The following is a 19,927-nucleotide window of genomic DNA, read 5'->3' as shown; positions in this document are numbered from 1 at the left end:
TGAAAGTGACATTATTTCATGTATGTTCACAAGATTTACTTTTTGAATTTACAAAATTAGTATCCTAATTTATTTGAATGCACCACCTACGTCCAAAACAAACAAAACATGGAGCCATTTCAAACTTTCTTACATCACAATATTTATTCAACAATATACAGCTCCGTATCTCTACATTTCAGACTTACTCTCCATTTTGTACACTTTGTATTTACACGATTGAAAATAAGTCTCTCCACGTATATTGTCTCAACAGTACAGTGTTTGTCGCACTTGCATCTTTTTCATCCAAGCCTTCTCTCCTCTCCTCACGTGACGGATGACGAGATGTTCGCACAGCACTTTGGAGGAGAGCGTTTGCCGCCGTTTGGATTCACCAAATCGAGCATGAGGAGGAGATGAGGGGATTCCATGTTGCATAGAATTCTATTCAGACGACGAGAACAGAAAATTTGGTGCTGCCAAGTGTTCAATAGAGTCTTTTGTTTGTTAAAATAAACTCCTGAGACACTCTGGGACTTAACCTTTTGGCATTTCAAAAAAAGACAAAAAACAACAACCCATTAGTTTTAAACGGTTGAGAACACAAACAGCACTGTGTGGCGTATGTGACATTACAGAAAAATACATCTTTAGAAGAGACTAAAAACCCTGCACTGAGCGTATACACATCGACATATACATATATCATATACTATATAATCATCTTTTATATTTTTCCAGTAAAGGTGGATGGATTAAAGTGCATCACAATGATTGAAAACTTAAGTTTGTCAGACATGCAGAGCTGAAAATAAACTTTGAAATCATTTGGACCAGACAAGAGAAACCTCCAAAGTTATACACGTGGACCAGCATAAAAGGGTGTTTAAATTTTCCCTTAAAAAAAATTCATTGTTTTCCCGAGGGTAAAATTTGTGAACCTTCAAAGCCGTACAACAACAACAAAAAAAACCCTACCTGATGTTCAGTTTGTGTGTGTTGGGGGGAGGTCTAAAAAAGAATTAGAAAATTTGGAATCGTTTGTAAACAAATCTCTGTAGTGCCTGCTGACCCATCAAGTAAACAATTAAACTTGACAAGCTGGGTTAAGATCCAGAGCCTTTCAATAATTATGCCATCCAAAACACAAAGGCAAAAGGTAAGCAGAGCTGCACTGAGTTTTGTTGTCTGAAGAAGAAACTGCTTGTCATCATGGTAAGAAACTCGCAAATAGCCCAGCAGTTATCTTGTCATTTTTGGTTGTATGACAAGCCACAACTTACAAGAAGAAGTTACAAATCAAAAAGTGCCTTGGAACATATGGAGCCGCACTTTCAAGGTTCCACTGATGACTTGAGCGTGGGTGGTCAGTATGAAACGCACGTTAGGTGATGGCGGGTGATCACTTCACCTGCAATACCACATGCATATTTTACGACAACGGACAAAGAGAAACAATCACCAACTCTCCAGCCGGTCCCTATGTCATCTCGGGTCATATACAGCCAACGAGTATGTACAATCACCATGTAACCTCGCTTCAAAGACACCATGACGATACCCCCCCCATCCCCAAAAAAGTGCAGTTATGTACAGTAGTTACCATCACCTATGAATTTAAAACAAAAAATCCAAACCGTGTTCAACTTAAGACAGGCAAGCAAATAAGTTGTTTAAGGACAGGATGCGCGTTGGCACGTGTGGTGACGAAAGGATAGGTGGGGTGACACTGGGGTACGACGAGCATGCGGCTCAGGAGGGGATTTGACGTAACTTAAGGCGAGTGGACAGTGTGAGGAGTCCAAACAATTGCACTTACATAAGAAAACATAAAAAAAAAAGTAAGACCTCTTAAAAGAGCAGTTGAATGGATCCAGTTGTTTGGAATGACGCCAAACGGATGACAGCCATTTTGTATATGAAGAAATAGGATGGGCTAATTCAAGCGCCCAATGTCCCAACCTAATGGGCTCTTGGTGAAAACACGTGATGAGGTAGAGAAAACATGTTCCACGACAACTGCATTAACTCAATAGAACGCTATGACAGCCACTCGCCACTAGAGGTCAGACAAAGGCCAGCATGACGAGCTAATGCTCGGGGAACCAATCATTTGATTATCCTGTCTACAATACTTTACACAGAGTACATGTATATTTCTTTCTATATATATTTGTATATTATTACATTTGGTAATAATGACTGCAGTAGTGATTTCCTCAAGTCCCAGGTCGGGACTCCTTAAGGAGTTCCAGTTTGGTTTGACAGCACACCAACACAGATTGAACTCTGTATACCATTTAACATTGAAAATAACCGGCATGTGTTAACTTGAACATCCGACCTTCTTTCTTTGGATTGCCACTTAAAAAAATAACTGAAATCTCCTCAAACCACCATATATTTATATACACACACATCTATATTCCTGATTAAAAAAAAACAGCAATTATCGGGCAAGATTTAGCAAGTGAGCGCGATTGCACGTGTACCCGGGAATGACGGGAGGGATGAGGAGGACAAAGAGCAAAGCCGCCTTTCCGCGGGGGAGTATTGCTGAGTGAATGTCGACTCAAACTAAAGATGAAATGTCAAGGAACCACTGCATGAAGCCGAAAATCTTGCCGTTTCCCTTTTAGGAGCCTGAGGAATTACCTCTTTTCCACAGTTGAAGATTTACAGACACACACATACATCCACATGCAGCGGATATAAAAAGTCGACACACACCTGTTCAAATCCTAGATTTTTGTGATTAAAATAATGAGACCCAGCTAAATCATTTTGGAACATTTCACACCATTAATGGTTTCCTTCTGAGGGCCATTATAACTGTCAAAATATATTTTATACAGTATAGGCTGCACAACAAACTGATGAATTACTAGTTTTCAAATCAAACCATTTAAATATTTTAAAAAATGAATGGGAATAGAAAATGCTAGCAATATCTCTATTTTTAAAAGTGAAGACAATTTGTAATTTGAGTATTGACACATGAAGTCGATGTACAATTTGTCTTCGCGGGCCACCTAAAATGATGTGGCGGGCCGTATCTGGCCCCCGGGTTTTTGAGTTTGACACCTGTGATTTATGCGGTCTATACAACTCAATTAAATACACAATTTTTTTTACCCCTGTCTCAGCAAGAATAACTTTAATTGAGTTGTAAGCGTTAGAGGTCACTCGAAATGATTTATCGTGGTTTCAACATAATCTTGCATTTAAACAGGGGTGTGTAGACATTTGGTATATCCACTGTACATGTCAAACCTGTGATATGATCTGCATGTTGAAGCTGGGGGATCGGGACTGCTTGGTCAGGGGAGTCCCAGGGGACACGAGAGGGTCATCCGGCCTGATCGTTTGACCCTCCTGCAGGCTGACGGTGGAATGGCGGTGGGCGCCGCCGGCGGGACGCCCGCCGTCCTCGGCCGAGTCTCCACTGCCGCCACCCTCCCGTTCCTGTCTGCCGCCGTTTAAGCTGAAGGCCATGCAGTCAAAAGACTTGCTGGAGGAGGTGCTGCCAGTCCGTACCAGAGGCGGTCCGGAGGGGAAGCTCAGGTGCTTCTTGATGGGGCTCAGCTGGATGGCGTCTAGTCGGATGCTGGCCGGGGGCGACTGCTTCCTCTGGTGCTGCCGCTTGACTTCCGCCGCCGACGCGTCGGCATGTTTCGCTGCCTCGGGCTTGTCTCGCTCCTTGTCCCGGGACAATCGGGCCGTGATGGCTTTCTTGATGTTGCTGCCGCCGCTGCTCTGGCTGCCGGGCCTCGGACCACCGCCCGCTCTGGTGCCGCAGGGCTGGCTGCTGTTGGATGCCCCGGAAGAGAAACCCTCGTCTGGGTCGTTCGCGTTGAAGGAATCCTCGCCACCGCTCATGCCGTCTGCTTCTAGTTTGATCACATTTGAGTTGTTAAAGCTTTGCTTAACATCAGAACAAAATACAACATCACATGGTTTATAAAGTGTAGCTCAGGAGCTGCATTAGCTCTGCAACAAACACAACATACTGACCTTGAGCCAAGAGTTACACAGTGGTGTGCTTAAGTCTTAGGCCACAGTCAGAGTTGTTGTTTTTAGCTATGATGACCACACAGGCATGTCGGCTAAAGTGTACTTCTTATGCACTTAAATTATGTATCCACTTTTCATGTTTTCTTTCTGTAGTGAATAACAAGGCTATTCGCGAGTCTTCAACTTTTAACGGCTGTGAAAACGACCAATAAAAATTTTGAAGGGGGCCAAGACTTGCACAGGACTGTATTATTACATTAACAATTGTGTGGTCATTGATGATAATTTCATATCAGGCTCAGCATTCATGTTAACAACTCAGTATCCCCATTCTTTGGTTAGAGGGGATGAAGATAGTTGATTTTATATAATAAATTAAAAAAAAAAAAAAAAGCATGGTCAAGAGAGACAGCCGTTGGTCTCCATCATGCACTCTTAGGACAAGCAAGCTAAACAGACGGGGCAGAAAAGAGGCCGTATTCACATGCAAAGAACATGAGGGCAGGGGGAAGCTGCATGCTCTCCATTTCTTCCTCCTGCGGCACCGCTTGGTCACATGGCCGACCGGCCGAATCCAGCCTGCTAATCTGCGGAGAGTGCCAAAGCCACTCCAAACGCTTCACGAGATTGATGGCGCGGCGCTTTGTGCTGACAAGTAGCCGAGGCAACTGGGCGAGTGCACGAGGCTAGAACGCTCACGCATGTACAGGGATGCTTGAAATAGTATGTCAAGGATGGCTATGAATATTGAACAAAAGGAAAGATGGATGCCTTGATCAATCAATCAATCTGACATTAGCCGCATAGATTCTTAAAGACATTTTATGCGTCCAATTTCATGTTCCGGCACGGGGATCAAAAGATCCATAAAATTAGGATTAGATGGGTTCGGCGTAGAAAGTCATCCTACTGTAAGATGAAGCTCCCAAGGTGAGACTAGTGACATAAGTCGTAAATATTCAGAACACACAACGCATTACAATCTCGATACGGAAGATTGTTCAGCGAACACCTCTGACAAAACTAATCATTATTCATTATGTCTGCATGTGTGTGTGGAGAATATTCGATACGGCGCTTGTACTCATTACATTGTGCGAGTGGCCATAATGTTGTGGCTGGAGGGCACTGGCACTTCATTCCATCATAAATTAGTGACACCTAACAGGAGAGTATGTAGAAATAAAAATCTTTCACAGTGCCAAATTGTGTCGCACGGAGTGAATTATCACAAAAGCACCTTAATTGATTTGCTCTCAAGACTATTAAATGCCTCAAACCTCGGCACATTTGGTGCAGCGTATAGATTCCGGCACAGTTACTAGCAAACACGAGTACAATCGAGTTAGCACAGACAAGATCCTTCTTCCCAGTCCTCTCCAATGGAAGAGCTGCAGAAAGAACTTTCAAGGAAAGAATCATGCAAAGACATCTGAGCAGTACCTTCTGTCATAGGTTCAACATCCAAAGAGCACAGAGAGAAATGAAGAGACAAGACAAAATGGGCGAGATGGTGGACTCTAGCGATTATTTGTAAAGCACCGATTGACATTTTGGTTAATACCGACAAAGTCATTGACTTGACCTTATGACGTTAGGAACTCTGGACAGTTTGCTAAAGCATGGACATGCATGACAAGAGGGCTCGTTCCCACTCACTGAGCTGAGGGAGGGGACGTGACGTGGCAGAGGACCGCGCTGGCAATCACCAACGCCAAACAGAACGGCGAGTCGCCCGTGTGAAAGCGTGGGGCCAAGTGTGAGCGAAAAAGCGGTGCACTGAGCCGCAGCGTGGAAACAAGACGTCAGGTGCTCTGCCGGTCATCTAAAATAGAGCCACTTATATGGATGAGAAAGACTGTCTCCATGACTCAGTGAGTGACAAGGGGCAAAGTAAGAATGTACGCGAGGGAGGGAGGGAGAGAGAGCGAGAGGTTTCGACAGGGCCATGCAACAAGGCCACTTTCTTCCAAGCCAATTGGCAACTCTTCCACTTGTCGGGCAAAGAGCAGCAGGATGTTAGCTAAGGGTGGGTGTGTGGACAAGCTAAAACCACGTTTGCACCAAGCGCTACGCTTCAGTTAAGCTGTTTCCCCTCCACAAATTTCAAAATGAAATGAATTAATATTTTGGGGGTGTTGACTTTTTTTTTTTTTTAAACATTCAGCCAATTAATAGTTTTATCAGGATTTGTTTCTGCCATTTCATCATATCAGCATTGCCAAAAAAAAGAAATCACTGCCGGAGGGTTTCCAAAAACATAGCACGTAAACCACTGCTGGACTTTTGAACCTCTTTTTTTTTTTTTTTTAAAAAACATGTATTGAAGTTAACCAAAATGTACTCGCTTGGTGAAAACGGGGCTGAAGGTTACTCGAGGGGAATGCAGAGGCAGTAAAGAGAAATCCCGCAAAGCTGTAGGGGAGGAGAGAGGGGGGGTTGCTGCCCAGGGTGTCCGCCCCCTGTGCCCTACCCTCGAGAGTGATGGGGGGAATGACGCTGCTGCTGTGATGGTGGCCGTGAGGGCCCCCTCCTCTCTGCTCATTGGCCGATGGGTGTCGGGCGGGATTAGGTCGCGCGACGGCGACGCTAGGCTCTGCGTCGCTCGAGAAGTCAAAACAATCTGGGAGTCAACAACACAGACGGGGAAACGTGCTTCTTTAATGGCAGCGCGTCTTGGGCCACCTTTGGTTTCATCAATTTACTGGAATTTCCAACAATAAAAACTACAATCCTAAAAGCGACTGGCCTTCTATGAAGATTAAGGCGGAGGAATTTGCAAGCACCATTTTGTCATGACTTTCTTGCAGAAGAAGCAGTGAGACAAACTACATGATGACAACTACACAAAGTGAGAGGAGACACCATTTTGCACCAATGGTGTGACAGGATTCTTTTCTCACTGCTCAGAAGATCAAAACAAAAACATGAATCAATCATTTTCTCACCTAAAAGCTGCTTCTTGTGGCCTTTCACACATTGAGAAACATCATGTAAATATTTGCATGACTTTCATACAGTGATAAAAAGATGGGGGGGTATATAAATGATAGCGTGCCGTCTTTTTCCGCAACCTTACCCTCTCTCTTCCAGCGGTGGCGTCGGATTGAGGCGGTGGTGATGGCCGAGATGGAGATGCGCCTTACGGTGGGTGTGACTTCCACCTGCAGAACTTTGCGGCCCTGAGGTTCGTTTGGGGCGCTGTCTGGCAGTGAGTTCTTCATGGCGTTGCCCAGCTGGGGGTTGACGACACAGAGGGAACATCAACGTGGCTCCCAAATGAAGAAGGCTGAAGGGTTCCACACGACTGTTTAAAAATGTCCCTTACCAGAAGCGGCTGGGAGTAAAGCTCCAGCTGGGATCGGTACAAAATGTCCTCCAAAGCTTCACGACCCATCTCCCACTCTCCGTTGTATCTACGTACGCAAACATAACAACATCAAATATTAGCAAAGATAACATGAACCCAGTTCCTTGGTTTTTCTAAGCGTGACAGAGAGTCGCCACCATCTTCTCTTGACAGTATGTGGCACTAAAATTATTGGGGAACATATTAACCTAAATCCAAGAGTGTTGTCTTCAGTCGTTTTGAGCTGTGAAAGCACGGCATGCAAAGGAAGCGCCCAGGATTAGTCAAAAAATAAATACCAAAATAAAGGGGGACTTATTTCATCTCTCTTAATGCTCATGTAGTCTGTAGTCCGACCAATCTCCTGATTGCTGCTGCGCCTCTTCAGGAGAAAAATTAAGCCGACAGTAGATTGGTCGCACTTGTCTTTAGCGCGTCACGCAAAGCGGCGGTGATTTGAGTCGCTGCGAGATCAGGGGAGCCCCACTCGCTAAGGACGAAATATCATTGGGGAGGCCGTAATCAGCTTTGCGTCGGTCGGTTGGTCACTCTCATGAGGGTTGAAATCACCTGCTTCACTGGCGCGCTGCCGATGTAATCAGCCTGCGCTGAGAGGAGTGTCTGTCCTTGGCACCGTGAGAGTTTGCAACATTGGAATGCAGTCTGTCTACACTGGTTAAGTACAATCACAAAACAACAAATGGATTATATATAGAATTTAAAAAGCTATTTAAAAAGCTCCTCCCAGTATAATCCACCTCTGCTGGCACGTCAATAGGAACTGACCATTATTCTAAAAGGGGGACTTGTGGCTTGAGTTCTTGGTATTGATTGCGCAAGTGTACCTAATGAAGTGGCCGCCGGGCGGCGACGCCGATCGGCTGGGACACTTACATGGCATGATAAACAGCAGTCAGCATTTGCACCATGAACTCCGGGTCCAAGAGCACACGGTTGGGAGGCTCCCTCCAGAGTTTCTGCTGTTGCCGCGGGAAACCGCACACACACAACCTGAGGATGACACACACACACACACACACACACACACACACACACACACGAGGCTTAACTCGAGGGCTGAGCATTGTTCCGGCGCCGTGCAATCTCCACAGTCAAGCCTTGCCGTCTGTCTAAAGTGCGCTCGCTCCAGGCGTTGTTGCCGCCACTCTTTTAGTCATTCGGAAACACTAGTGCAGTGGCGCTATTACTGGCCAAATCCTCGCGGTGCTAACGGCTCATCTTGTGAATCACATATCGATTCTGACTGCAAAACACGGCTGGAAAAATGAAAAAGCGCAATTGCCTTTAAAATGTGTTTCCGATCGGTGCGGTCGTCAAATGTCAAAGAAGTGAAGAGTCATACAGATTGAAGTCAAAGTCGCATATGTATGCTGTGTGGGTGCGTGCAATCCTCACCGGGAGCTCATTCTGCAGACTGACTGATAGGAGGACAGGGGCATGTAGACCACGGCCGAGTTGTAGCACAGCATGAGGAAACACAGCACCTCAAATCTGCACACAAAGACATGGCAATAATAATTCCAGCACAACTGAGGCAGGTTTTTATATTCTCCCACCTTAACCATTAGCGAAGCGTTTTACACTTGAAAATAATCTGCGTTTTTCCACCTGCACGTCCGCATCGAGATCCTCAAGACCTCCAAAGTAAGCGCCATAATCGACCGGGTGCAGTGGAGGTAAATGACCGGCCGTGTATCATCGCAGCGAAGCGTCAACCCTTGCGGGGTTTTCCAGTTTCTTGTCATAACCAATATTTCAGTCCGACACACGGAGTGCTCAAAGGAAACCCTGGTCTTGATGAAGTCTGCCGATTCTATCGTACCTGTTTTGAGCCGTGAAGGTCTCTCTCTGAGGGTGGAGGCCGCTGTACACCACTCGGATCAGGTCGTGTTGACACAGAGCCCCCTCTGTCAAGGCCATGGAACCCAAGCTTGAAGGCTACACAAAACACAAATACACTATGAATGGAAAGAATTTGAACAATTACTCCACTCACAACTTATAATGAATGAAGTGGAAGCACACAGAGGCAATGAAGCCCAAATGTTTGGAGAACAGTGCGAGCGCAGCCCAGCGGGGGACAAGAAAAGGAAGAGGGAATCTTCGCCAAAGCTGACCTGCTTATGTAAATACGCGCTCAGTAATTCTCACCTCATGATAAATCGACGGTTTGGATAACGAGGGGATGGTGAAGGAAAGGAGCTTGCTGTTGCCGTCTTTGTCCACAATCTCCTGGTGAGCAGAAAAGATGACAGAGAAGCCATGTCATGAAAGCGATGGAGCATTTCTCCTGGTCCCCGAGAATGAGCAGCGATGTTTACACTGTAACTTCCCAAGACACGTCAATCACAATAATCGCAGTTGGCTCGCACGTTTGCTCTTCGTCCTTCCCTTGTAAACCAGCTAAGGGGGAAGACGAGCGCTTCCTCACACGAGTCATCAACAAAGCGGCTCGCCGTCTTTCTGCTCTCTCAGCGTGTGAAGACCGATAAGAACATCATTACGATTGCATCGTCAAATCTGCGTTTTTCAAAGCGTGAAGAGGAAACCAGGAGAGGTGAAATCTCTTGAGAATGCAACAAGCAAGCTAAGCTAATCAAATGGTAAGCGACAAGGCAAAATGGATTCATTTTACTTTCCACAGTAAAACAGGGGATGAGATTCTGGAGCGAGCAGAAAAATCATTCAAATCAATTCCCTAATGAGGGGCTGAGAAATGTCAGTAGTTTTATTAAAACCACCGCCGATTCCTCAGAGGGATTCATGATCTATATTTTAATGGACTGTGATGGCAAACAGGTTCAAATGCATCATTCATTCCTCGTGACACACTTAGTCCGGCCGCCTCGATATGCGCTCGTGTGTGGCACTGCTAAGCAGCAAGCTGTTTATCACAGCCCAAGAATGAAGAGCGTGCGAGGCGTGCTGTTCGTGTGTAGAATGAGAAGAATAAATTATGCATGAATATACTTTCAGCGGCATCGGCTGAAATGGAGTGCCATCTATTGACATGTCTCTCGCACTTCGCACATATTCAAGATGAGCTTTTAAAGCCACGTCCCATTAGCTGTTTGTTTTTTCCTGTTGCTTTTCTTTCAGGTCGTGCAAACAGTGCACTTAATAATTTGCTATTATGCCACTTGGAATTTTCCACATTAAATCACTAATTCTATTCACCTTCTATCCATTTGAATTGAGAAAAAAAAAAAATGTTGAGCTGTATTCCACATTCAGTGTCAGCCCTAAAAGCGTAACGTGTGGATTCCTCATCAATAATGCGAGACAAGGCCTCGTGTATCACCTGACCCAAATGCTCCCAAACGCTTGTACCGCGAAATTTTTATTTATATTCTAGCAAAAGCAATATTGCTAGATGCTTTACTGTATCCTGGTGATTCTACATCCTACTTATTTAAAAAGACTTCTTCTTTCGGCATGTTTCAGTTGCTACTTTGCATGCCTCTAAGCCACAGTGCACTAGCGGCTTATCATCTATTTACATTTTTAATCTATTGGGTACAAATGTATCTTTGTTAATGCCAGCAATTCAAATGATAGTGACAGGCACAATAATAAAATGTTCTTCCAATATATGGACACCTGTGGAAAGCAGGCTTGCTAATCTACCGCTAGAGCAACACGACACCCACCAGGTTGTAGATGCCGAGGAGGAGGGCCTCAATGCAGCCATTGCTCTGCCGATCTCTGCTGGCCGTGACTCGAAGATACACCCACACCAGCTCGGGCAGAAACTGCATGGTGAAACGCCGCAGCCGGTTCTCAGAGCTACGGTAGAGTTCGAACAGCTGGTGGCACACGGGCTCCAATAACTGGATGGATCAAAAGGGGACATGCGTAAGAACATACCAACGTGTGCCTGTGGCTAATGCGTTGAACTGACGAGCTTCAACGCACACTAGTTGCTCCCCCCCATCATCTGTCGGCACATCGTAGCTTTCTAACATGAATGCCAAACCTCTTCACATAACCGAAAGAGGCTTGGGGGCAAAGTCGAGTCAATAATGGGAGGCGCAGGGAAGTAAGGCGGTAAATCAACATTGTGAAAGTCAGGAAGGATGGTCTGGAAAAAGGCAGCCAGCGCGCCCTTGTTTGGGCCTTTTAGTGCTGATTAACTCGAGAGTCTAAAGAGCGCTCTTGTGTCCACGCGCAAAACTTTGGCCCAACAGATTATTGACACCGATCCATTTCTTTCATGCACACCTTCTTCCAAATGGGATTGCACGGGCAAAGAATTGAGATTGGTAATTAATTTAAGTCTGCGGTTGGTTGATATCAAATTTGACCATGAAGGAGAAGCGAGGAAAAAGGCTGCCAAGATAATGAGATTTTCCCACTGAATCACTCGTGTAAAATTAGAGTTCCATATCACTGAGCGTTTCAAGCCTCCAAGATTGTCTTCACGTCACAAAAGAAATTGTAGAAGGTGACTCTTTGGAACTTTTATTTTCTCTCTGATTCAGCCTGAATGTGGGTGTGTTTTATCTTGTATGTCACCTCATTTCCAGGATCTTGGATGACCCTGTACAGCGCTGGTACTAAGGATTTCTTCAAATGCAGGCTGCCGGCATAACTTGAGAGCTGGGTTTCTGGTAAGGACTGGGTAAAAAAAAAACGGTTAGTTCGACAGAGTGACGACACTTTTGCAATTTTTGAAAGTATTGGCTGGCTCTATGACACAAGAACAAAGTAGCATTTCATCATTTTCATGCATATGAAGTAACATTAAATAAAAGCTTAAATAATTCAAATTCTTTTCCACTTGTGAGACAGGGCCAAATAACGTCAGTGAAAAAGTGCCTCTCATTAACAGCAATGTGAAAAATCTCTCAGAGACACCTGAAAAGAAAGAAAAAATCTGACAGGTTCTCATAATTGCCCAAGGTGAGGAAAACGGATCTCCTCGAGAAAAGGACTTGACATCGAATTAGAAGAGGCAGATTGAACCTCGGGGTGCTTCCTTTTTGTGTTATCAAGGGTTGTGCTCTTCGGCGCTCGCACAATGCCTTCCATTGAGCATTTCTTCACATTTTCCTCCAGAAACACTAGCTGCCTTTCTTTCTTAACCCTTTATTACGCATACTTAAGTTTCAAACTGGATGTAAATACAGTGTGTGTTGAATTCATTTTTCAAAAAAATCCAAAGACCTCCTCCTGAATTAACAGGGGTCACAAATGACATTGCATTACCTTGAATTCGGAGAGCCATTCTTCCACAACTCCGCGCTCTGAACCCAGCATCTTCCTCAGCTGCCTGGTGGAAAAAAAAAGCAACCCTCAGTTGACCTTGTTAATGACACCTAATGAAAATTCAATTCTATTCGAGCGTGGCGTATTCCTAAACTTCTTTGTGCCCTCAAATGACACCACAAAATAATAATAAGAGAGGAGCTAGTGACTCACTGCATGGCACTGGCCACACGGTTACATAATGCGCTAGCTACTATGCTGACCTCACCTGTCACCATGCATCAACGAATAACAACCCTCCATTTGGCCATCCCCGATGATAAAATTTACGTTGGCAGCTTTCGGCTTGGCAATTTCCATTTTTGTGACATATGCAAATCAAACATGCACGCACAACTTGAACTGGGATAATTAAGACGCATCAAATAAAACCATATGGACTCTGTGTGTCTATTGCATCGATTTTGTTATTTATTTGTCTTTGTTTTCTTACCTCGGTGAGGGACAACTCAGATCTCCACAGGGAGAGTCGAATGGTTTTCGACTAAGTCGCACATCTTTGAGCGTCACCTGAGACGAGAGCAGACATCATCGACAATTAACACAAATAGTGGTATCCCGGTGTTTGAAAATTGAAACGACATACACAAAGCTGGCGAGGACAGCAGAAGGAAAAGTCATCGAATGACTGATAATAAAGTACTTTATAAATAAATTTGAAGTTTTTCTCTAGGACCATTGTTGTTCACTTATTAGGCGTCTGACAAAATAAAAGAAGAGACAGCACGAGCTGTCAAAGAATTTTAATTCAAAGGTCTGAGGAAGGGAACCGACTGTGACAGTCATTATTTGAAACACTAAATAAGACATTTTAGAGGGTGTCTCGAATTGTGGACGGGTTCATTAGAGTGCAATTTAACTGTTTTAGTTCCTCGCAAAGTGGCTCGAGTATATCCAAATCATCTGTGTGAATAAATTATTCAAAAAGTTCTCACTGCGCCGAGGACATTTGCCTTTCTGTTGCGCTCACAACATTTTTCACCCACTCTGGGAAGCCATTTTCCCCAACACAGTATTTAACTCGCCAATGAGCTGTCACAAATTTCTACACAATACGTCGTCACATAACCGGGTCGCACAAACGACAATAAGCAAACTTCCCTACATGTGCCATTCCTTCAATATACAAGATTAGCTCATTGTTTTTACAAAGGACTAGCAAAGCAGCGACCCATCCTGTTTACAGCACCGCAAACCCATATTACAATAGAATGATAAATAGTTCCCTTCGTTGGACCAAAGCCAAATAATGGACTTCAAATACACAATGTATTCATCCATTATTGAATTTGTAGTCTGGCTAGGGCAAGGCTTTCCATCTAGAACAACTGTCTTGACTATTTATGCAATTAGGAATCCAAAATAGTGCCAGTCTTATCTCAGCGTTGTAAACACAATAAATGCCTCACTAAAAACTTTGAGAGCAGGTCTAAGTGGCCAATTAAGTTCAGTCCATTAAGATTTATCTATACAATTTAAGTGACTTATTTCCAGCATGTTCTTGATGGCAACTATTTGGCCGACGACACTCAATCGGTGTCTGCTAAATAAAAGTCAAACTGAATTGCACAGAAATATGTTACAAACCCAAATGAGCGGTGCCAAGTTTCAACAGTCCGACATGACCCTAACCCAAGGTCATCTTAGCTCAACCAACCATGAATTATTGAGCAGGTTCTGTGCTAGTTTGTGCCACTTCTTTCCTTCAAGTCAATATCCAACCAAACAGGTTCATCACATCCTGCAACGCTAACCTAGGAATCTCTCATCCTTTCTGGGCGCATGTTTATTTCCAGGAGGTCTTCGAGGAACACCTACACCCAAACAGCTTATTCAAACATTTTCCATAGGTAAGACTATTACCTCCTAATACATGACCCTGGAGAAACTGACGGGTGTAATCCCTGCCCTCTATTAATATAAGAACTAGCCGCTCGGCGGCGGAATGGGATGTCTCCTCAAGGACAGAAAAAGCTTAATTATTAACAAATCCAGCAGTGTGGAATGCTTCATTTTGAAAGTGACCCATTCACTTGCAAAAGAAAACAGACAAGTCCAAAACGACGTGCCATTGAGGTTTGTGTCACAGAGGTCGTTGTCAGACAGTCAATATGTTACTGATTCTCCTCCGGGACACAAAAATGGACATACTCGTGCGGGCTAAATACATCTTGTCTAGCAGGAGTGAATGGCGCTTAAAAAAAAAAAAAAAAAAAAAAAGGTGACGTTTGATACAGACAGAGGGAAGAATTGTCTACACTCAGCATCATCCTTCTCTTGTCGCTCATGGGCCAGGCGAGGGGAACTGAGGCGTACGCACATCCAGAGCTAAAATTAGCAACTGCAGCTGCAGGGCCAGACGTGCTGGGATGGCTCCATGTTGCAACACACACGCTACACACACACACACATAGACAGTTGCATCAATTACACAGGACGAGCCACAACATGTGGAGAGAGCGCAGATGAGCACCGGCAACATACGGCCTCGTCCTCAGACTTTGAATGCAAACACGCACGTACGTACAGTGAAAAACCATCTTGGAATATATTACCTCCGAGTGAGAGGAGGTCAGCGTCTGCTAAGCGAGTTTCAACAAAAGGTTGACCTTGAGCATGCCGACCACAGGGCAGACCAAACGCTTTAAACCACAGAAGGAAGAGCTGAGAGAGAGAGGGAGAGAGAGAGAGATGAGGGCTGCATGAATACTCCGAGATCACGACTTCGGCATTAAAACGCTGATGATGAGATTTACATTTTGGCTCCATAAAGTGCACTGCGGCTAGCTCGCGTAACAATGACAAAATGCCCAAAGCGGCTAACTGTGGCCAAGCTAATAAGCATTAGTGAGACCACTCCTGATGTTATTATCCTTTTAATACTCTGTGTCGCCTTCCAGAGCACGTTTGTTAACAGGCGGCGTGCTCACCAGAGTACACGCCTACGCTTTCCTTCCACGTATTCCAAATCCCATCTCAACATCAAATAGCTGGCGCTAATTCAAAGGCGCCATGGATCACCCGGGCTTTTGGCCAGCGCTCAACTTTGGACCGACAGGGAGTCGTGACCGAGCGCAGAGTGAAGAGGATGATGCCTGGTTGATGTTATCTAACACTGACCACCCGCGCCTCAAATGACCAATTGTGGGTGCGATTTGGTCTTCGTTGGCTTCACGATGACACTTATTTGCAACGAAAGAGCAACTTTAACATGGCTGATCAGAGACAGAAATTGGGAGAATGGTGAATAGAACATTTTCGACGACAGCGGTTGACACGTTTCAAGTAGCGCCATATTTTGACAGATGAGCAGAAAAATAAGTCAAACTAAATTAAATACACAACACGCCATAACATTTCATATAGCTGTTGGAACTAATGGGAGCCCGGTGCCGGTTTTTCCTCAACAAGCTGCTCGCCATCTTGGGGTTCTTTATTTGTTTTAAACTTCTCACCATTGTCTTTTAATGCTCAATCTCCCCATGCACCAAAGCGGTTTTGATGTCTTCATTTGCGAGTCACAACATATTAGGCAGAACGTGTTGGGTGCGTGCAAAGCCAGCTGGCAATAAATCCGTACTTTAAGTGGGACTGCTGATCTTGTCTCTTAAAAACATTTTTATTTTTCTGGGAACGCATAGGCTCATCGGTCTCATTATTTGACATGCTGCCTTTTCTAAGAAGCTTGTGTTGTTTTCTAACTTAATTTTGCAAAACTACATTAAAAAAAATTCTTATAAGCCCTTAATCATATTTACTTTTGAAAAATTTTAACGTCTTTGTGTTGGTGATGGTCTAAGCCTGGAACTGAAATGCTCCTTTTTTGTTAAGTTTTGAAATCCCAACATGGATTTTCAAGCATCAAAATCCAGCTGTTTTTATCCATCCATGAACTGTTTGCTCTTGGCCTCAGGTATGTGCTTTCCGAACACTCCCCGTTGATGTATTTCCAAATATCGATCAATTATGCACTTTGTTGTTCAAGCTAGACTATTTTATGGTTCAGTGCCGGGCCTCCCCGACAGAAAGATAATCAAAGAATGGTTTGCTGTTGTGCAGATTGCAGTGGCAGCCAGCACCCAGATAGACAAGGATACATGGCAAAGCAGTGACTCACATCCAGCCGAATGTCAAGCCTGTGCACGAAAGCCGCCTAAAATGATTCCACTATGGCACCAAGACCACATTTTAGAAGCAGAGGGAAGAAAAAGAGACTTATGCAAATTGTGACACATTCAAAGGAAAATATACTTTGCAGGTATGAAGTCTTGGCTCTTACCTGAAAGCTCTCAGGAAGCGCAAAAAAAAATAAATAAAAAAAATATATATATATATCCCACTTGATTTTCCTCCAACAGGGGGAACGTCAGTGGGCTTGAAGCCTGCGTGATCCTCTGAGTCCATGGGGGCGAGCAAGCGCAGTGGAAAACAGTTCCCGCAGCTAATCCATGTCTGGCTAATTACAGCTTTGATCCTTTGGGTGAGCGCGTCGCCTAAAAGGGAGGGCGCCGACGCGCGCTGGAGCTGCACGAACATTGTTTCTGTTAAATGGCTTCAATCACACCTGTGTGACAGACACACAGTTGTACGCCGTTGATTCGGTCTCAACTATCCCGACATTCATTTTCAATAAATGTTCTTCCGGTGCAGGTGTATCAATCGATCCCAGCTAAATTTGGGTATGAAAGACATTCTGAGATAGAGGTTTCTTTATTATTTTATTTGCAAAAGGGGGAACATTTATTTTATTCCTTAGGTTTGTTTTATGCATTTGCCAATTAATCAAGTGAGGGAGTTTTATTCTACTAGGTATCAAAATTGACATCTCTATTTGGTGGATTTTCACCGATTGCATGTGGATCTGGAACGACATCCGTAAAAGGTGGATACATGAAGACTCGGCTGCAGCAATTTTGCAGGATGTCTTTTGTAAAAGAGGCTTTTACTTTTTACTGCAATCTCAACAAAAAACACTAAGTTGCACTGATCTTGTTTTATGCGGCGTGTACGTTTAATGTGAAGAGCTTTCGTCGGGCTTCTCGCGCTATCAACAAAGGGAAGATTTATTTTTGAAACCTCGGCATAAACAGCCTCACAATTCATTTCCAAAAGCACAGGTGCCATTCGACACTGAACGGGAAAGGATGCAGGGAGAGATTAAACGGGTAATTGGAAGTTTCTGCTCTAAAATAGCCTGCTGTCCTAGTGATAGTCCCAAAACACACAGCCACAGAGACAAGAGAAAGGAAGGAGTGAGGGAGGGAGGAGGAGGGGATGATGATGATAATTGAGGATAAGCAGCAGATGGCATGGCATCAGTTCTGCATTTTTGCCAGTGATGCTATGATTTGAGGAACGCGCCTGTGCAAAGATGAGTGGAATTATTAAAATCCATTATTATGCAACCGGTCAAATACTAATCATTCATGATCCTGTTTTAAAACAACCACACAGGTGAAATGTGGTGAATGCAAACCAGAACGACTTTAACAAGTGGCCATCCACAGCAGAGTAGCTTTGGATCAGCTTCACTAAGGATTAATCCGACAATTATTTCTCCTCAGGAACTCCTCATAATGCCTCATTTATTTTCCTAAAGGTTTACAACCCAATCACACAAAAATAAATAGCAAAGATTAAAGCAAATGAAAAGTCAGCTCATTTGTAGCCTACATGGCACTGGCATTTACAGGGGGGAATAATTGGGGCATTGGAAATTAAAAAGAAAAATCTAGTATTGTAAAAATTATAACAAGGCAGCAGTCTTCAACTTAATGCATTTGTCCTCAATTGACTCTCATCCCGTTTTGTTGAGTGAAATTACACTTTTTCCTCATATCATTACAATGAATACATTCTAGTTTTTCCTTGCTGAATCACAATGTTTTTGAAGTTATTACTTTAAAAATCACATGTTTCTGTTAAAATTCCTACTTTTAAAAACATTGGCTCTCTTGTAAGACAGAACAATTTTACTCTTCACATTTACGAACATGGCAGTCACAACCATAACATTGGGTACACTTGCATGATTTAATATACAGGCTGTGTTAACGGGAGAACATACAACACTGATTAAGAACGTTTTTACCAGATTATCTTTGGGGTTTATTACGTTTATAAAGGCTGATTGACATGGAGCAGGTGTACCTAATCTAGTGTCCCCTGTCTAGTGCCACGGTGGCACAAAAAAAGCACGTTTACGTTACGTACGCGGAACAACACCGCCTGGAGTTACTGTCGTTATATTACATTAAAGCGCTTTTTTTTTTCTTTTTCTGTCCATCCGTACTTTCAAGTCAGTTGAGCGCCACGAAATCTCGTGATCCCCGCCGCAGCTAGCAAACCTTAGCTCGGCTTTTAGCTTCACCCGTACGAACGTCCTCCGTCCTCGGTCAGGACCAGGCCGGAGACCGACTGCCATACATCGTCAGTTCTGTCCCAACGCTCCAACCGGCTTTTAACACTTAGACGCCACGTACTAATATCGCCTCAGGTACCCTTCAAACGCACACAACCATGATGGTAACGCTTCAAGTCAGCGCCGAATATCCTATTTTTCTTTCCTATCCAGCGAGGCATGAGACACCCACCTGTAGTGACGTTCGTTGCGGTGACTGGGAAGGGGAAACGGTTGTGGTGTTTGACGAGGGCGGTCACCTGGGTCGAGCTTGACGACTCGCGCTGATCCCAGGTTGTGACCAACAGCAGCGCCTCCCGTCCCGTGTGCGAGTGCGTGTGTGTTTGAGTGCACTGCGACGATGCTTCAAACAGCGCGCGACGCGATTGGTCGAGCTGAGCGGAAGTACTGCGAGCTTGCTCAGCAAAAGGGGCGGAGGGTGGTGCGTTCACAACCGTCGGACGACAGTGATCCCTCGTTTCTTGCTGATAATTGGTTCCAAATACCCCGCGATAGGTGAAAATCCGCGATGTGGAGTCAATATTTGTACGATACCTTTTGTAATTTTATTTTTTTAACACTTTATTTTATTTTCAAACACTTTATTGTATTTAAAACACTTTTTAAACAGTTGAACTGACTTTTAGAAATATTCTTTTCATTCATTCAAACATTCATCCTACATTAATATTTTTTGCATTTTTCAAGTTTCAAGCTCAACACACTTATTTTCAGTTTCAAATTTTATTTTTTCCAAGTACGAGTTTTGTTTTTTTCAAGTGCAAAACTTTTTACACCAATCTACCTCTATAGTGAGAGGCCTGTTCCAATGGGAAAGTTTTTAGACACAATTATCCAACATAAAATTCAGCCCAAATTTTGTACAATATACG

At 44.0% G+C, this 19,927-nt stretch overlaps 1 protein-coding gene across 5 annotated transcripts; it reads right to left on the bottom strand.

The window, feature by feature from the left end:
• Window positions 1-117: 117 nt before the first annotated feature.
• hycc2 (hyccin PI4KA lipid kinase complex subunit 2) lies at window positions 118-19,414 on the bottom strand. 5 transcript variants are annotated; one of them, XM_088382315.1, is made up of 14 exons: window positions 19,228-19,414; window positions 15,190-15,298; window positions 13,068-13,144; window positions 12,575-12,638; window positions 11,882-11,983; window positions 11,017-11,196; window positions 9,518-9,598; window positions 9,189-9,304; window positions 8,762-8,857; window positions 8,240-8,356; window positions 7,325-7,412; window positions 7,076-7,232; window positions 6,470-6,619; window positions 118-3,872 (listed from the first exon to the last, which is right to left on the bottom strand). In XM_088382315.1, the coding sequence occupies exons 4-14, from the start codon at window positions 12,623-12,625 to the stop codon at window positions 3,250-3,252; spliced, it is 1,761 nt and encodes a 586-aa protein (XP_088238441.1). In that variant the 5' UTR covers window positions 12,626-12,638; window positions 13,068-13,144; window positions 15,190-15,298; window positions 19,228-19,414; the 3' UTR covers window positions 118-3,249. The 5 variants fall into 5 exon arrangements, with proteins under 5 accessions (XP_088238441.1, XP_088238440.1, XP_088238442.1 ...); XM_088382314.1 differs by lacking the exon at window positions 15,190-15,298; XM_088382316.1 differs by lacking the exon at window positions 15,190-15,298 and having other exon boundaries at window positions 118-3,869.
• Window positions 19,415-19,927: the final 513 nt, after the last annotated feature.

The sequence above is a fragment of the Syngnathus floridae genome, chromosome 8 (genome assembly GCF_059516105.1).
Source record: "Syngnathus floridae isolate MCC-2025c chromosome 8, RoL_Sflo_1.0, whole genome shotgun sequence".
NCBI classification, from domain to species: Eukaryota; Metazoa; Chordata; class Actinopteri; order Syngnathiformes; family Syngnathidae; genus Syngnathus; species Syngnathus floridae.
The sequence above is the reverse complement of the archived record's forward strand: the minus strand, read 5'-3'. Positions and strand labels throughout refer to the sequence as shown.